General features: G+C 47.7%; 4 protein-coding genes across 4 annotated transcripts; 1 reads left to right on the top strand and 3 right to left on the bottom strand.

Moving 5' to 3' along the window:
• Positions 1-943: 943 nt before the first annotated feature.
• On the bottom strand, positions 944-2,326 carry AO090012000281 (uncharacterized protein; the record flags this gene model as incomplete). Its single annotated transcript, XM_001727272.3, has 1 exon — positions 944-2,326. The coding sequence occupies one exon, from the start codon at positions 2,324-2,326 to the stop codon at positions 944-946; it is 1,383 nt and encodes a 460-aa protein (XP_001727324.1).
• A 2,510-nt stretch (positions 2,327-4,836) lies between these two features.
• AO090012000280 (TPR domain protein) lies at positions 4,837-6,519 on the bottom strand (the record flags this gene model as incomplete). The annotated part of the gene is made up of 1 exon (XM_023236405.1): positions 4,837-6,519. The coding sequence occupies one exon, from the start codon at positions 6,517-6,519 to the stop codon at positions 4,837-4,839; it is 1,683 nt and encodes a 560-aa protein (XP_023091334.1).
• Positions 6,520-9,550: 3,031 nt separating this feature from the next.
• AO090012000279 (putative FAD monooxygenase) lies at positions 9,551-11,577 on the bottom strand (the record flags this gene model as incomplete). Its single annotated transcript, XM_001727270.3, has 3 exons — positions 9,551-10,516; positions 10,570-10,863; positions 10,927-11,577. 3 exons carry the CDS (start codon positions 11,575-11,577, stop codon positions 9,551-9,553), a joined length of 1,911 nt encoding a protein of 636 aa, XP_001727322.1.
• Positions 11,578-13,632: 2,055 nt separating this feature from the next.
• On the top strand, positions 13,633-15,096 carry AO090012000278 (uncharacterized protein; the record flags this gene model as incomplete). Its single annotated transcript, XM_023236404.1, has 4 exons — positions 13,633-13,646; positions 13,756-14,272; positions 14,327-14,937; positions 15,021-15,096. The coding sequence occupies 4 exons, from the start codon at positions 13,633-13,635 to the stop codon at positions 15,094-15,096; spliced, it is 1,218 nt and encodes a 405-aa protein (XP_023091333.1).
• Positions 15,097-15,554: the final 458 nt, after the last annotated feature.

The raw sequence follows: 15,554 nt of genomic DNA, 5'->3' as shown, positions 1-15,554 counted from the left end.
GGAGTGCCTGGAAAGACGACCTCATATGCATAGGAACATTTGGTCTGATGATGACTGGGACCATGGTTGCAAGGCTCCTATTGGGCTGACCGTCATTAACTAAGGACCAGACAGCTCGTTGGGGTTGTGGATAACCCCGATGTGACATGAATGCGGAGAAAGCTATTTAGGGCTGCGACAGTCATGGTTGAATTCTGGTCTTGATTGGAAAAGGATTCAATCCTTTCGGTTGATGCCGCAGGATATTTCCTGTCCGAGGAATCCATTATATAAAGTCTGACGCTTTTACTAGGCAGATGTTACTTTACTCCCTTACTACGCTGCCACGAGTCTTCCACGTTGTCGCATTGTGATCACGAGTTTAATCTGGGTATTGTCGATGTTGCATTGGAATATAGAGACATGCTTAGTGGATTAAAGCCAGTTAACTAAGCCAGTTAACTATTATTCTTACGCTCAACAGTGAGGATCACATGTTCAGCATGGAAGATGGTAAACTCGGAGTTCTGCCAATAACTTCAAATGAGCATGTCTTGGTATCCATGCAATACTACCGAATCTCCTTAGGACGATGGGCTATTGTCGGTGACCATTCGAGCCAAGTCATATTCATTAAAGCCAGTCAAAAAATCCCATGCTCCAATAAACCAATGGTAGAGTTCATCGACAAGGTATGGGATATGTTATTATTCCGTAAGCTGAAAGGGACAATACGGTATAAAGATTCTCAAAGGACCATCAGACGTACAAGCTCTTTTTCATTCAGTGAAATAAGAAAGCTTAACAGGAACAAAAATAAGAAAGAAAAAGAAAAAGAAAAGATGAAAGGCTCAAAAACCAAGCCAAAGCATGTCTATCATATCTATCGGGTATTATGCAAACAAAAATGCAAGAAAGGCACTGTCTATCCGTCTATAAATAAGATCCAAATGCGGTGATGTCATCATGAAACCACACGGTCGCGGAGGAACAAGTCAATCCCAGCCTCAGCGCAGGCCGCCCGGAGTGGCTCGGCCATCTCGTATACTCGCGGCTTGATAATCTTCTGACCCCCGGTAGTAGCCGCACTCTCCTGGTACCCCGAGGCGTCTTCATCTTCCTCATCGTGGAAGAAACCCTCAATGTCTAAGCGTCGCAATCCAGAGAAGCGGGTCTGTCGTTTGTTGAGCACCATTTTCAGCTGCCCAATTAACATTCCCAGGGTGTTCTCCTTGCAACCTTCAATGTAGAGCGATTCCACCGATGGCGGCAAAATATCGGTAAGTACAGTAGAGGGCTCGGGTTGGTACCGGATATCGAGCAAGTTGGGTAGGCGAATGCGGATGTCTTTCAACGCGGTAAAATCTGCCAAGCTACCAAACCATTCGTCATGGGTTTCATTGACCCCGGCAATAGTAAATGGTAGATGGTTCCCGTAATTATCAAGCCAAAGGGTATGTAGGCTGTTCTTACTGCCTGCCAGCGACCGGTAAAAGGCCGATGGCTGGAAGCCCTCAGCAAGCAGGTGAGAATCAGAGTGCTGATACTTGAAAGACTTGAGTGAGGAGCATGAAGCAATCAAGTTCTCCATTCCTTGGGAACCGTTGCTGGAGTTGAGAGTAATCTCCGAGATTAGACAGGACCCAGCCACCAGGGCCTCGGCTGTTGATGTATGCCCATCTTCTTGTAGAGGGCTAGACTCAATCACCGAATCCGCTGAAAACATCCTCATTGATGGCAACTGGAAAAAGGGAAAGATCTGCGATGGCATATAGCTGCCTTTGGTATCCTCCTTAGAATCCTGATGGCCGAGAGACACCTCTTGCAACATGCTGAATGCGGGCTGCGCATCAAAGGGTTTCTCGCCCTTCATGACCCTTTGCATCATTCGGTCTAGGTATGCATTCTTATTCGGGTACACCAGTCGGAGCTGTCTCAGGTTATTCACCAAAGGCAAAAGGAGCGCTATCCAAGCCTCTTCAACGCCTTGGAGAAGATCCTGCTCCCATTTAACATATTCCTCGTGAGAATGGCTAATAGTCTCAGCCCATTTATTCAATGATGTCATATCTTGCTCGGACGGAGAGGTAGAAGAGAAGGGATGATGTTGTTGCCAATCATCAAAGTGTACACTCCACACTGACCGAGCCAGCTCGGGCTTATGGAGAATGGCATGCATAAAGGAGCGGGTCTGCGCACAACTCTTGAGCGTCGCAGACCTATAGACTAAATGCAGGAAGAGGTCATGGAAGCGTCGACATACAAAGACAAGGTTATATCGGTCTTGGTGGTCTTCAAGGAACTCCCCTACCAGGAGGAGGACATCATTGGAAAGCGGCAAAGACATGATCAAGGAACCGACAACCGCTACGATATGAAAGACAATGCAATGCAATTTGGAGAATGAGCAAGAATGGAACAATGGCAGTGGGCCAAGGGGTTTAAGAACCAACCGCAAGCAGCAACATGCCAAGATTAGAGTGAACTGATTTTTGCCTCATATTCCCCTTTTCGATTTTTCGCCGACAGCCCTACTAAGCCTCCCAAGCATCAGCGAGCAGATTCCGAAGCAGATCATTAGGAAGAGCGGGCCAATGGGGCCGAGAGAGCCACCACAGTGGGCGGAACTGGCGGAAGCCTTCAAAATCTTAATCGGAGATCGGTTGACTTGCTTCAATCCATGGTATCACCAAAATGAACCAGGGATAGGCTGCATTTTAACACACCATCCGTTCGGATCGGATGGTGATTCGCTTCGGGTTGCTCATTGAGCCAAATCGATCCACTCAAATACATGGATGCTGATAGTGACGAAGGATTCCCGCATACAGTAGTTGATGGGGAATATGTCCTGCAAAGAAGGTCTAAAAAGGCAGATGGACCAATCCTTTGCGATGACCTGCAGCGGTGATGGTGGTGATCTGCCGTGGCAGTCTTGAAAACCCCAATTCTCCCAATATATCGCCACAGGAAAGTCGGTATGAGTTTCACTGTGGGGCCTTCCCTCCGCTACATGACTCCAAAGTGCGGGCAAGCGACGATTCTTATTTCGCGGCGTTCTAAATGGCGGTTGTAGTTCTCGCGATTTAGCCGTCCCGAACTCCACCCGTGCTTTATTGTAGGGAATGATACAGAGAACAACTCACCCATATGAAACACATATGAATACCGCCTTATAATCACGAACACTACAGCCGCGGCAACCTCGGAAAATTCGTTGAGATCAGCCGGCAAGGTAAGCGTAACCGAAATTGTCCCGAGGGAAGAAATGGGAATGTCTACCAGTAGGAGGTCCATTTAAAGAGATCAAACCACGTGCAACTCGTTATCAAAGGGATAATTTACCTCCTGTTGATACTAATACAATAACTCCTATTGCAGCGGTGACTTTATCCAGACTCCAATCACTGCTTAATTGTGGCCTTTTTCTTATTCGCTTCTTCTTTTGCACTTTGGTTTTACTAAGTAACGTCCTTATTGCGCTACTTGGATGCATTTATTCACCCTGTGTTAGCAACTGCACATGTCAAACATACCATATGCATCAAGCACTGCATTCGACGCAGGTTGACCTCATACAGCATCGGTTGACCCGACTAACATTACTATAGGAAAGCTAGGCGAGAAGGCATGACACTCCTGATTATCGTTAGGTAGTACGGAGTACGCACGAGCGCATTAATGAACCATTTTGGTCATCATTTTCAGTTGCCGTCGCCAAGTGAAGTGGATTAATGACTTCTTCAGGGCGCCAGCGCAAAGCAAACTTTGCTGTTGTGGAACCATTTCGTCGGCAGGCCTGCTTGTTCGGGCGGGAAAGTGGACTGGATTTTTTGCCATCGCAGTGGATCACCACGAGCTCGCACGCTGCAAAGGATGAATGGAATTCCGTGCTCCGGAGTGTCTAGAGTTTTGAACTTCTCGGGCATGTTCCACGGTGAATCCACTGTCAGAACCAGGCGGGTCCCTTTGAAGGTGGGCTGGAAGGGGTTTTGCTATTCACGAAGAAGAGCATTAACAATGGAGCGGTGAAAGATCAGAGTTGGTGATGGTGGGGTTGGTGCCTGAGAAATATGGAGTCGAAGATACATACCCACTCTTTCTCCGAGGGAGAATTTAGAGAGATCATCGTCAGTGAGGGGGATTGGCGGTGTTGGTCAAGACTTGGGATGGACAAAATCCCGTGCTCTTTTCGATTTCGGCTCAGCAGATCTCTGACGATATACAGAGTAGTACAATCAAAGAAACCCCAGACCATTTTTCTTCCCCATCAGGGAGGTGGTCTGTTACATGGCACGTCGCACAGTAGAATGTTTGCCGGGCCACGCATATTATCCGAGTTAGTCCCACGCTTCTAGAATGTCTGTCTACCTTCTAGTGCCCGGGTGCAGAGCGTCTGGCCCTGGAGCAGATATTATGCCATACAACCATTGAGTTGAGACGTTCCTCGCCTCACAACATCACCCTTTGGCAACGTTGGTGCCATCATTCAGAAATCTTGCGAAAATATTTATAATGATCATGATGGTAAAATAAAAGAAAATATCCCCTTGTCAACGAAACGCCTTTCCCCAACCTACCCTGACCAGCCTCGGCAATCGCAGCCAATTCAAAGTTATTAAGATAAAATTCAAGGGCATAGAGTAAAGGTGAAGCAAATACTAAGTAACAAAGGTGTGGAGGAAAGTGAAGAGATAAAGTTGGTAAGCTACAGAGTGAATATAGTCATGGAAAGATTGAAATTCAGAAGGGTTTGTCAACATAAATAATTTGGAAATAATCACAAATATCATAGAAGGCTAACACCAGGTCAAGTTACTAGAATGAAGGAGCAAGCCTGCAGCTCCACCAAAGAAACTACTCAACCTGATCAGTGTCACTTCGGCGACAGTAACATGACGATTGGACTCGGACATCAGCTGTAGCTGCTGCAAGCTTCAGCTGCTGTTTTATAATGCGTGCCTCGGCAATGCGCCCAAGCTTCATCAGGCATTCCTGATACCCGTGCAGCGACCACACGTTGTTCGGATGCTGCAGTGCACGAGGTAAGGTGTCATCTAGGCCCAGATCAGCACTATACACCGCCGACGCTTCTTCGACCCGCCCTTGTTCGAGTAGAAGAGCACCATAAGCATGCCGAGTTGGCTGCATCCATCCCCAGGGTTCATCGTAAGGAAGACCATCGTCTAGGGTTATTGATCGTCTTAGATGACTAAAAGCAGCATCAAAATTGCCCTGGCGGTACTCCAGCTCTCCATCAAGCATTGCCTCTGCAATTGCTAGTATGTCAATGCATTTGTTGTTGAACAGCATGCGGGTGGGCACAACACGCTTTAAGGCTTTACGGAAGAGTTCTCGTTCCTTATATGCCTGGTCAACCTGTCCCGTTGCAGCGAACGCAACGCCTTTGCCGTAGTGAATCATTGCGGTTGTCACACAATACAGCTTCTCGTCTCGTGGAATGTCAAGGTGCATGATATCTTGCCACCGACCGAACCGGATCAAGACATGCACCTTCATTGCCAAGAACCCTTCAAGCCAATCGGCCATAGGCGGTGACTCGCGACGTAGAAGCTCATCTGGGATGGATGACTCCAGCTCTTGGGCAGTATCTAGGGCAACCCTTGACTGCCCCGCGAACATAGCAGCATAGATTCTAAAATGATAGTCATGAGACCGGTAAAGGGTATAGAAGTTAACAGCTCCTGCACGAGCAAGGAACTTCTTATCTGCTCGGATCGCTTCAGAGTTGGATGCAATTGCCTTCCGATAATCACCACATAGGATATCCAAATGAGTAGGCATGTGATTGAGATGACCTGCATCTGGCACCAGTCCACGTAGGTTGTCCGCAGCCAGAAGAGCCGTTTCGGGTGCGCCCGACATCTCCATCAGATGGATGTACATGTGCAACAGGCCAGGGTGACGGAGAGCTCCGTCCTGTGTTAACGCTCGTTCAAGCACCGTCTTGATCTCAAGGGTGCGTGCGGTTGGTGCCGGCTGACCAGTCTGCAGAACCCACAGCTCCCATGGTGTCAGGTTCATCAACGAATCTGCATACAATGTTGCGACGTCTAGGTCATCTGGGAATCTTTGATATACTAATCCCATAGCATCGGCGTATCCCTGGTTCCAAGGGGAGCAATCCCCTAGTGGCTGATCCTGCGGGTATCGTTTTTGGACGGCTTCTATGAGTGCCGATTCTACGGGCCTCGCCGTAATCCCGTGTTTTCTGGCACTTTCTGCTGCTCGATGAGTGCGCTGTACTGTCATTTCCAATTCCCGTTGGTCGAAGAATTGCCATGGCTTGTTGTAGTTGGGGCCTAGGGCATATGAAAGCCCCCAGTACGCCATAGCACAAGTGGGATCATACTCAATGGCTTTCTCGAAACAGTGAACTGCCTCCTCATGATTGAAAGCATATGTCCAAATGATTCCTCGATCAAACCAGGTCTGAGCCTCGGAGCTGGCGGTGGTCACCGGCCGGTGGAACGACCCGAGATTGTAGTAGTCATCTGGATTTTGGCTATGGCTGTTCATGATCAGTGATCGAATGAGTAGTAAATCAACCAATTAACAGGGTGTTGGTATCACTTCCGTCAGATGTTGTTTGGCAGAAGGACGGACAATAAGCCATGGGGACTTCTATAAGGTGGGGTAATATTATTCGTCCGGCAAAATCACGATAGCACTGCCCATGAGCAGAATTACTTATTGTCTCGATACAGTCAATGTATCCCACAAAAACTTTGGGTTGATTTCCACTGCTCCTTTAACTTGGTTGGTCTAGGTGGTTATATACTTCAACACATTAAAACATTTTATTATCGCATGCTTCGCAAACAGCACGACATTGCCATTATTTGATGATTGAGCGCCAGCGATAAAGAGGACTTTTTTGTTCCTTAGATCGCAAATTCAAGGCTCTTCACCGTTTGCAGATTGAATTGCCATGTCACCCAAAAAAATTGTATTTAGAAGCCATCATTGAAAACGCCTCGTGCCAGAAACAAGAAGATAGACAGAGCCTGTGATGGCCAGTTCTCAAAGCTCATTTAACAATTCTCCTTCATCCATATCCTCACCGACGTATCTTTCCCAAGGAGACACAAGCTGGTATATGCATTTCGCCCTCGCATGGTGTTTCGTGAACGACGTCTGGTCGAACCTTTCTCTACCGCAGCCCCAGATCCGTCATTTCGACGTTGTCTGCCGATCCCATCCAGAGAATGTTGTTACACCTGTGTGAAGCCGGAGGTCAGCGAAAGCTTCTTTACCATTGTGAATTTTGAAACCAAAGCAGAATCGGCCCCCAAGCGGAGAACCACCCATCCGCCAGGCTTCAACCATGCCAGACCAATAAGTAAACATACCTAATAAGCACAAGTCCAAGAGTTCCTGTGTTCTTTCCATCAATGAACTCTTCCGTGTCCCGCAACAGCACGTTCATGTATGAGTCGATGCTCTCCAGCTTGCCCTTGTACTCGGTCTGGCCCCACTTAAGACGAATGACCATCTCCGTACCGACCCTATATATCATCTGTTAGATAGGCAATACTCGCGGCGTCTGGGTTAGGCGGAAGAAAAGCTCAATGCGACCGAAAGAGTGCGATGGGATAATAGTAACGCGTACCTAGTTTGCAAGAAAGGGCGGGGGTTGACTGGTTGGAACTACAAACGAAGTCAGCATAAGTTCAAAGTCCCTGTGCTGGCAAGCCATGTTGGACTTGAATCGTAAAAGAGCAAGTACTAGATACTGACACTCATGGTTATGCTTGTCTGGTCGGGGTCCGCGACTGAACGGTTCTGAAGAGAGCGTAACCCGTTTGACGATATCGCGTCGATTCGACAAGAGGGTAATCAACCAGCTGAATCAAAAACTTGGTCCAGCGTCGAAGTGCTGTTTGTGCTGGTCGCGTGTTGAGCTAGTTAAAGGATTATCGCGGTCGCCAACTCTCGACAGGCGGATGCGGATTGAAGGTTCCTTGCCAGCGAAAATGCAGTATTGCCGGTCTTGAAGCAGCCAATAACAATATGCTCCTTGTCACCGCCTTTATCCATAAACAGGAAGCTTAAATACACTCAAGTAAAAATTGCACTCCTCAATATTGCCATTCATAGATCTTTCCTGGCTCCCTATTCATGACGCTTACGGCTGACATCTTTCGTTAAGTAATTTTCCTCATGTTGCCCGAAGATATCACACTGCAGAAGGGATAGCATGAAGATATTACTAGATATTTCTAGCCACAATCAACAGGCAATTTCAACAGAAAAGATAATTAGAGAAGTTAGAATGCTATTGTAGACCATGCCGTCATCAATGGTGCGGTATTTCCAGTAAAATGAGACCTCTCAACCTCTTCCCACCTCCCAGGTGATTTCCTTAATGGCGACTTCATCTCCAGCTTTCTCATCATAGTCATACCACTCGCCCTCAGACAGGTCGATGGCCGTAAAGGGAGTGGAAGACTCGGTGCCCTTCGCCTGCCATTCGCCCTAGTAGCCTATTAGAATCACATCCAATCGCTTGCAATGAGAAGGCGCAACTCACATCAGCTTTAAAATCAGTAAATTCAAGACCGCGGCAGTCAATGTCGATCACTTTCCGGCCCTTGCGCTTCTCGTCCGCTTCGTACACATTGGGACCTGCGACAATAGAAGCGGAATGGGTTTTCTGGTCACACTTGTTAGCTGCAGGCAGGGCGAGGCGTGTGGGGAATGATCGAACTGACTTGGCAAAGCTTGCATTTCCAGACAAAGTTCGCCTCTCCGCGGCTTCCAGGGATTTCATGTTGCTCCTGTATGATTTGTACTTAGCTTGAGTCAAAGTGATTTTCAGGAATTGTTCCAACGGCCGAGGACAGGAGATTCGCCAGACATGACTTACAAAACGGTTGAAGCTGACCCAGTTTGGGTGTGTCTCCCGACAGGACGTGCATTGCACCTTGAAAGTGTAGTAGTAGGGATCCTCAGGAGTATCTTGAGGGCGAAGGTCGGTGACTCTATACTAAGGTGAGCTACAGCCATGATTGTATTATATATGGTGAGATGCGGGGAAGCTATGCAAATATTGAATACAGACTGAGTAGAATCAAAAAGTGGAGTTATTCATAAATTTGAAACCACGATTAGAACACACTTACCCTGTGAGTTCAGCTGAAAGGACTAGAGAAAGCATCTTGTTGTCTGGCTGTTGGTACAGTTTGCAACTGCGAGTGCTGTTGATGAAGATCTTGATAATTGATCTGTGCGGGGAATGACTTCCGCAAATAGAAATAATTATGTAGTCACGGTGAGCGTCTTCCGCGCACACACCACCAGGAACGTGCACCCATAACAATGACAGTTCTTGTTACACAACTAACAATACAGAGCATTATCTGAATTATGGTCAAAACTTGAGTTAATGTTCTAAAGGGAATTCTTCTATTGCAGGTATATATACAACGAACGCCAAGAATGCGGGTCATACATAAGTGCTCAGGCTAGACCCAGCCAATATGACAGAAAGAAAAAACAAGGTGCTATGTACATCAAAAGGCTACAGAATAGACAGGTTCATCGTGAATCAAAGACGGCTTTGCTGTTGGTCCTGGCCCAACGGCTTGGTTGAGAAAGCGTTAAAGTAGGCGTTCAGGGCATCCGCGGTGCCGCTGCCTTCGACCAACTGCACGGTACAGGCAACATGGCTGTCTGGGCGGCAGACAACCACACCTCCCTTCTCGGGGTCAAAGCCAAGCTTCTCGTGTGCGGCGAACTTGGCATTAGGGACTCTCACGTCGGGGATGTCGTCCGCATAGATGTGGTGGTGGTAATCGCGGAGAATCTGGGGCACAGCCTCCATGTCAACCTGGTTCTTCTGCGCAGCGTACACCAGGCAGAGGGTGAAGAGCTTGGAGTGAGGCTGGTGACGCTCAAAGAATGAAACATCAGCAATATCGGGTCTGCGGTAGACCGACAGGAACGAGCGCTCCTTTTCCAGGTTTGCCGCAAGGTCTGTGATGGCCTTCTTTGTCTTCTCCTGTTTACCTGCGAAGATAAAGATACGGAATGCACCATTGGCTGGCACCTCTTGCTCCAAATGCACAAAGTTGGCATCTGCCAGTCGAGTAACTGTCGACGGCGTGAAAGCGCGTCCGGCGGCCAGTCTCACGCCGGGAACTTCGAACAGAGACGACTTGGCCGGGTGGCTAGAATCCCAGTTAAAGATGTTGGGCTTGTAGGCAACACCGTAACCGCTGGTAAATTCGCATGATGATTTGAAGGTCTTAACAAACTCATCCTCCTCTTCACCGCCAGACGCAACGGTGGCATGGCTAGCAGAGCCAACCTCTCCAGCAGTGGGACGACGCTTGGAGAACAGCGAAGCGTATTTCGCATCAAAGTTCAACAAAGTCTCTGCAATGTCCTTGCGCTCAGTCTCGTAAGTGCTCAAAATGGAGCGATCGGCGAGTCCAGATTCGACAGCATGGAGCTTCCAAGCCATGTTCAAAGCGTCGTGGAATGCAGTGTTCATACCCTGGCCGGCCTTGGGCTAAAGGAGAGTTAGCTCGAAGAAACGTATTGTTAGAAATTGGCTTGACATACGCTGTGGGTGTGGCAGGCATCACCGCCCATGAAGACTCGTTCGTCCAGGGTATATTTCTCGGAGATACCCTGCCCAATAGGGTAGACAGAGTACCACTCTACGCGATCCCATTCAACCCAGTATGGCTTCAGAATCTTCTTCGCAACCTCTTGGACTTCCTCCGCAGTCGCCGTCTTTCTTGGGTTGAAGTCGGGGTCCGAGGATGAAGCAATCTGGACATACAGACGGACCATGTTGTCCTCACGGGGAATCACCATGATCGAACCAGCGTCGGAGTGGATTGTGCACTTGGTCTGTTTTATACGCAAAATTCGTCAGTGTTTGATCAGTTGAGTCATGGACATTCGTTTTCTCACCTCAATATCAGGGAAGTTTGTCCTCACAACACCGTCCATAACACCCCACACATAAGAGATAGGATCCTTGTGATGGATCTGGATACCAAGCTGCTGTCTGACAAAACTCCGGGCTCCTTCACCGCTAAAGAGGTACTTAGAGCGAACTGTTTGGATGACGTTGGTGTCAAGGCACTTCAGCTGCACCTCGACGGGGTATGTCTCGTCCAAGCCATCATTCTTGAATCCGGTAATAGTCCAGGGTCTCTCGACTGTGGTACCGGCCTTTTCAATCTCGTCCAAAAATACCCGCTCGATCTTTCCCTGGTGAACAAGGGTTGTGAAAGGATATCTGGTGTCGATGAAACGTGGGCAACTAGGCCAACTGCCAGTGCGATGGATACCTTGTTCGCCGGGGAGAGGATCCCAGAATGCGACATCGTAAACCTTAGCGGGCTTGTAGGCCATGATCTGGCGCTTCAGGCCGAGGTTACGGAGAATCTCAGTGGAACGAGGCTGGATACCATCGGCGCGACCTGTGGCAGTGGGAACTGGGCGGTTGTCGATGTGCTTAACCTTGTAACCCCATCGTGACATACACAGGGACAAAAGAATACCAACAGGGCCTGCGCCCACGATGACAATATCGTATTTCTCTTGTGTTTGAGCCATATCGGCGGCAAAATGCGAAAATTAAGCTTTTGATTGCTTTGGTATTCGCGACTGTGGGGATGAGGATCGACAAATGACAGTATGAGGTAAGAGTTATGAAATGTAGGACAGATTAAACCATCACCAACATGAATAGTTAAAGTTGAAGTGAAAGTGTTACAAGGAGAAGAAGTGAATCTCAAAGGGTGAAGCGCTCATTTATAAATAATGAGGGCTTGTTGTAGGGATCCCGGTGAGCAGTATCGAAGCCTGCCACGGAGAACCACAACGGCATTCATTTTCGGTTGGATCGACGGGAGAAACCATACATGGTTGCTTAAGTTGGGGTATCAGGTAATGAATTGCAGTAGGGGAGGGTCCTGGGCTAGTCAGCAATAGGGAATAACGGTATGTCATTGGGGGGAAGCACGACTGAGCGTGTGGGGAAACCTTGAACGTCAGTGCCGTCGTTCGTTCCGAGAGTCTGGAGTCCCTGCGGAAGCGAAAGTCGGCATGTGGAGTATGTACACGTGACATACAGCATCGGCAGAATCGCCGGGATTTCTGCGCCGATTCTGCCGCCTGTCATTGGTGAATGAACATGCCGATGCTTTTGCCTTTCAATTTAATTGATGGGGCTCCAGTGTACGGACTATGGATGGGGAACATGGAGACAGGCACGGCGATTGTGGGAGGCAGATGCATCAGTAACACTAATCGGTGAACCAATTTGAGTGTTCATGCTTTACAGGCTCGCTTACAATACTAATTCCCCCATGACTGAGGTTAGTCCTGATTTTCACCATCCAATCGACGATCACTAGTACTAACGCTCACTCCTACTTGTAAAACCTCGAAACTACCGTGTTTACGATCCAGGGTAGTTTTTTGAATCCCACTTTTACCGTCATGATTCCCTTGGCTACTCCGGAATCAAGTATGTCGAGTTTCTTAGGTGAAGTCCCCAATTGGCCAAATAGCAATACTCTTCGCTACCCATCCCAAGGACGGTGGTATTCGGGAATGAAGTCTACAACATTTGGCGGGGGGCAGCAAAGGCTCAGTGCTTGTCTCTAGATTTTTTTTAACAACCCTTGAGCCATGGACATTACCTAGGATAGTAATGGAGCCTAGTCAAAGTAGAACGAACAACTCGGATGCTTCCATTGCGGCTGGGGCGACTTTCTACTCAGAAATTGAAAATGTATCATTCTGGCCAATAAATGATTGTGATATGATAATACTAGTGCCCGTGTACTCTAAACTAAATCGGCAATTCCCACGGCATGCCGAGCGGACCGGACAAGTGACAAGCATGCAACCTCCTCTTAGATCATCTACTAGGACGTACAACACAAAAAAAGAAATAAAAATATCTATCGAGAGTGTGGACCTTTCACCTCAATGACGGAGGTAATACAAAGCACGCTTTACTTATTTTCATGGCGACAAGGCTTTGACGAGGATTGGAGCATGGGCTATGATTGTCCACGAATCGCTGTACAATGCAGTATGGAATGCGAGTCAGGGTTAGAGTGAGCGAGGGAAGGTAGTTGCGCATACTCTTAACATAAAAGTCTAGTGTTGGTGTGTGTTCTTGTTTGTATTAGGAAGGGTCGTATATAGATGGGGCTTGAAACACAATAATAATAGCCACTCAATTATGCAGTCACAGGCACAATCAAAATGGTCTTATTGTGACTGTGAATACACCACCCATCATGAAACTTGCTATTGTTGTCAATATAGGACTATTGATTAGTACAGGAACACTTCCCTCATTGTACAATAGGATATTCTATTGCTACTAGTAGCCACTATAGACCCAATCTAGCCTGTCCTTGCTGACAATACAAGGCCTTTGAAGGCTTCAATAATAACAAATAGTTGGCGGGCACAGATCTCCGAAGCTCACCAATTAAATATGGTTTATTTTGTCAAACTTCGGATATGGATTCTACCTTGGCTTTTAACTTCATGCCATCTCTATACTCTTCCTTACCACAGGAAAGACATCAACAGCCTCTTCATTCTGTCCAGATTGCGATGAAATTATCTTCGTTGGAAATCCCCATCATGCTTAGTCCAGCGTAAGCAATTGGAAACCTCAACCGACACGATTTGAGATACTGACTGCTGCAGCCAAATGCTTCCCTATGAGGATGTCGCGAAACTCAATCCTTTCTATGAGGAATATAGATCTTTCTGGAACATGTCACCCGAGATGGGAGACACCACTCTCCCTTCAGATACATCAACAAACTCTTCACAGTCAATTGGTTCCGGGTCAGAATCTGATCAATCTCTCTACTACCCAGAAATCTCGTCGCTATCTCCGGTACGTAATTTTCAGCCATTTTCTGTTGGTGTCCCTGCGACAGAAAGACTTCGCGTGGCTGTTCATGACGGATATGAATATACACCAACCTACAACACACACCCAGAGGCCATGGCCAGCCAGGCCGCAATCTTGGAGTATGATAATCCTCGCAAGCATCCCTTGTCACCCGTGGAGGAACACATTAACATCTGCAAGCGTGAGTCGTCCGAACTCGACCACATCGACAGCTCGCTTGGCCAGACACGGTCTTCGCACAAAAGGCTTTTCGGGAGAAACGGTTGGCTCGGGGGAACAGCAGACTTAGGAAACCTGTCGAGTGAGAAACACAGATCAAAGAGCCTCAAAGATCTGCGAAAAAAGATAGTGGATGGATTTGTAGGTCTCTTTGCCAACCAAACGACCGTGTTTCGTGTACTCATGTTAGATTAGACAGAAGGCATGGCGAAGGCTTCCCTTACAATCATTCATGAACCCCGCGGCATGAAAGATGACCTACCACAACCGAGTATTCCTATCTCACTGAATCCTTCAATACAAGCGACGCTGTATTCAGAACTGGAGGTCACGATTTGTGTCAATGCAAATGCATTTCTCGTCGAACAATATCATGAAGGTCGGCTTCCAGGAGAATCGGTTAGAAGAATCAATGACTACTGGGGATCCAAGAACAGGCCATCAGTCGTCGAGTTCCAATTTGATCAAGCCACTCAACATCGCTTAATCTCGGAAAACAAAAGGTTCTTGAGATTCCATGGAGAGAGTTCGACGAATCCCGTTCTTCTCAACTCCAACCTCCGTAACTGGAAAGCAATTGTTAAGGAAATGAGCATTCGCACTTTTTGTACCCCTGACAGTGTGATCCGCAAGCATATGCACGATGTGTATAAGCTCCTCGACATGCTGGGAGCTCCCATTGCTGCTTTAGTTGTCTGTCAGAAACTCCACATGCGAGTACTGTCCTTAATGGTGAAGAAATGTGATATGCCGACCGACAGTGGTAGCAACCCAGTTTCCGGTCAAAGCATTGGCCCCACGCAAAGGTAAGTTTAGGTGCCGGTGCTAGTTACTAGGTGGAGCGTGGAGCTAGAGACCAAAAGACTTCACGGCCACTCATGTAATTCAGATTATTGCTTAGTTCTGTACCTGTTTTTCTTCCTTTTGTTGACCTTGCAGCTTGTTTTCAGCTTTGTTCTTCTTGAGGGTGCTCTTCTTTCTCCACATTGTATCGGATTTCGGTCGTTCACTTAGCGCCACCGTCATGTAGTCGCTTATTGATAAAAAATAACAATGATATTTCTTCCTCGAATGCAAGGTCACTCTACACCAAACCCAGGGGCTGTTGGGAGTAGTGCTCCCAAGACTGCAGACGACGTGTCTTTTGTTTCTGATTTTTTGGGCCAACAAATTCCCGCGGGAAGCCAAGGCACGTGGGACGACGTCATAGGCTCAGACGCGGACCACGAGCAAAAAAAGACACTGTTGGCCAAACATACACGCCTGTCGACCCTTACCTGCAAGAAGACCGCGATCTGGACCTCAAGCGATGCTTGCCTCACCGTTGTCACTGCTGTTCTTATAGTCTATCCTCCCTAGCCCGCACGCTAAGCTATCCAGAAGCTATCGTTTATCCCGATCCTCCCTTGCTGACAGACAACGT

Source organism: Aspergillus oryzae, chromosome 4, assembly GCF_000184455.2.
Source record: "Aspergillus oryzae RIB40 DNA, chromosome 4".
NCBI classification, from domain to species: Eukaryota; Fungi; Ascomycota; class Eurotiomycetes; order Eurotiales; family Aspergillaceae; genus Aspergillus; species Aspergillus oryzae.
Note: the sequence above shows the minus strand (reverse complement) of the source record. Positions and strands in the feature narration are given on the sequence as shown.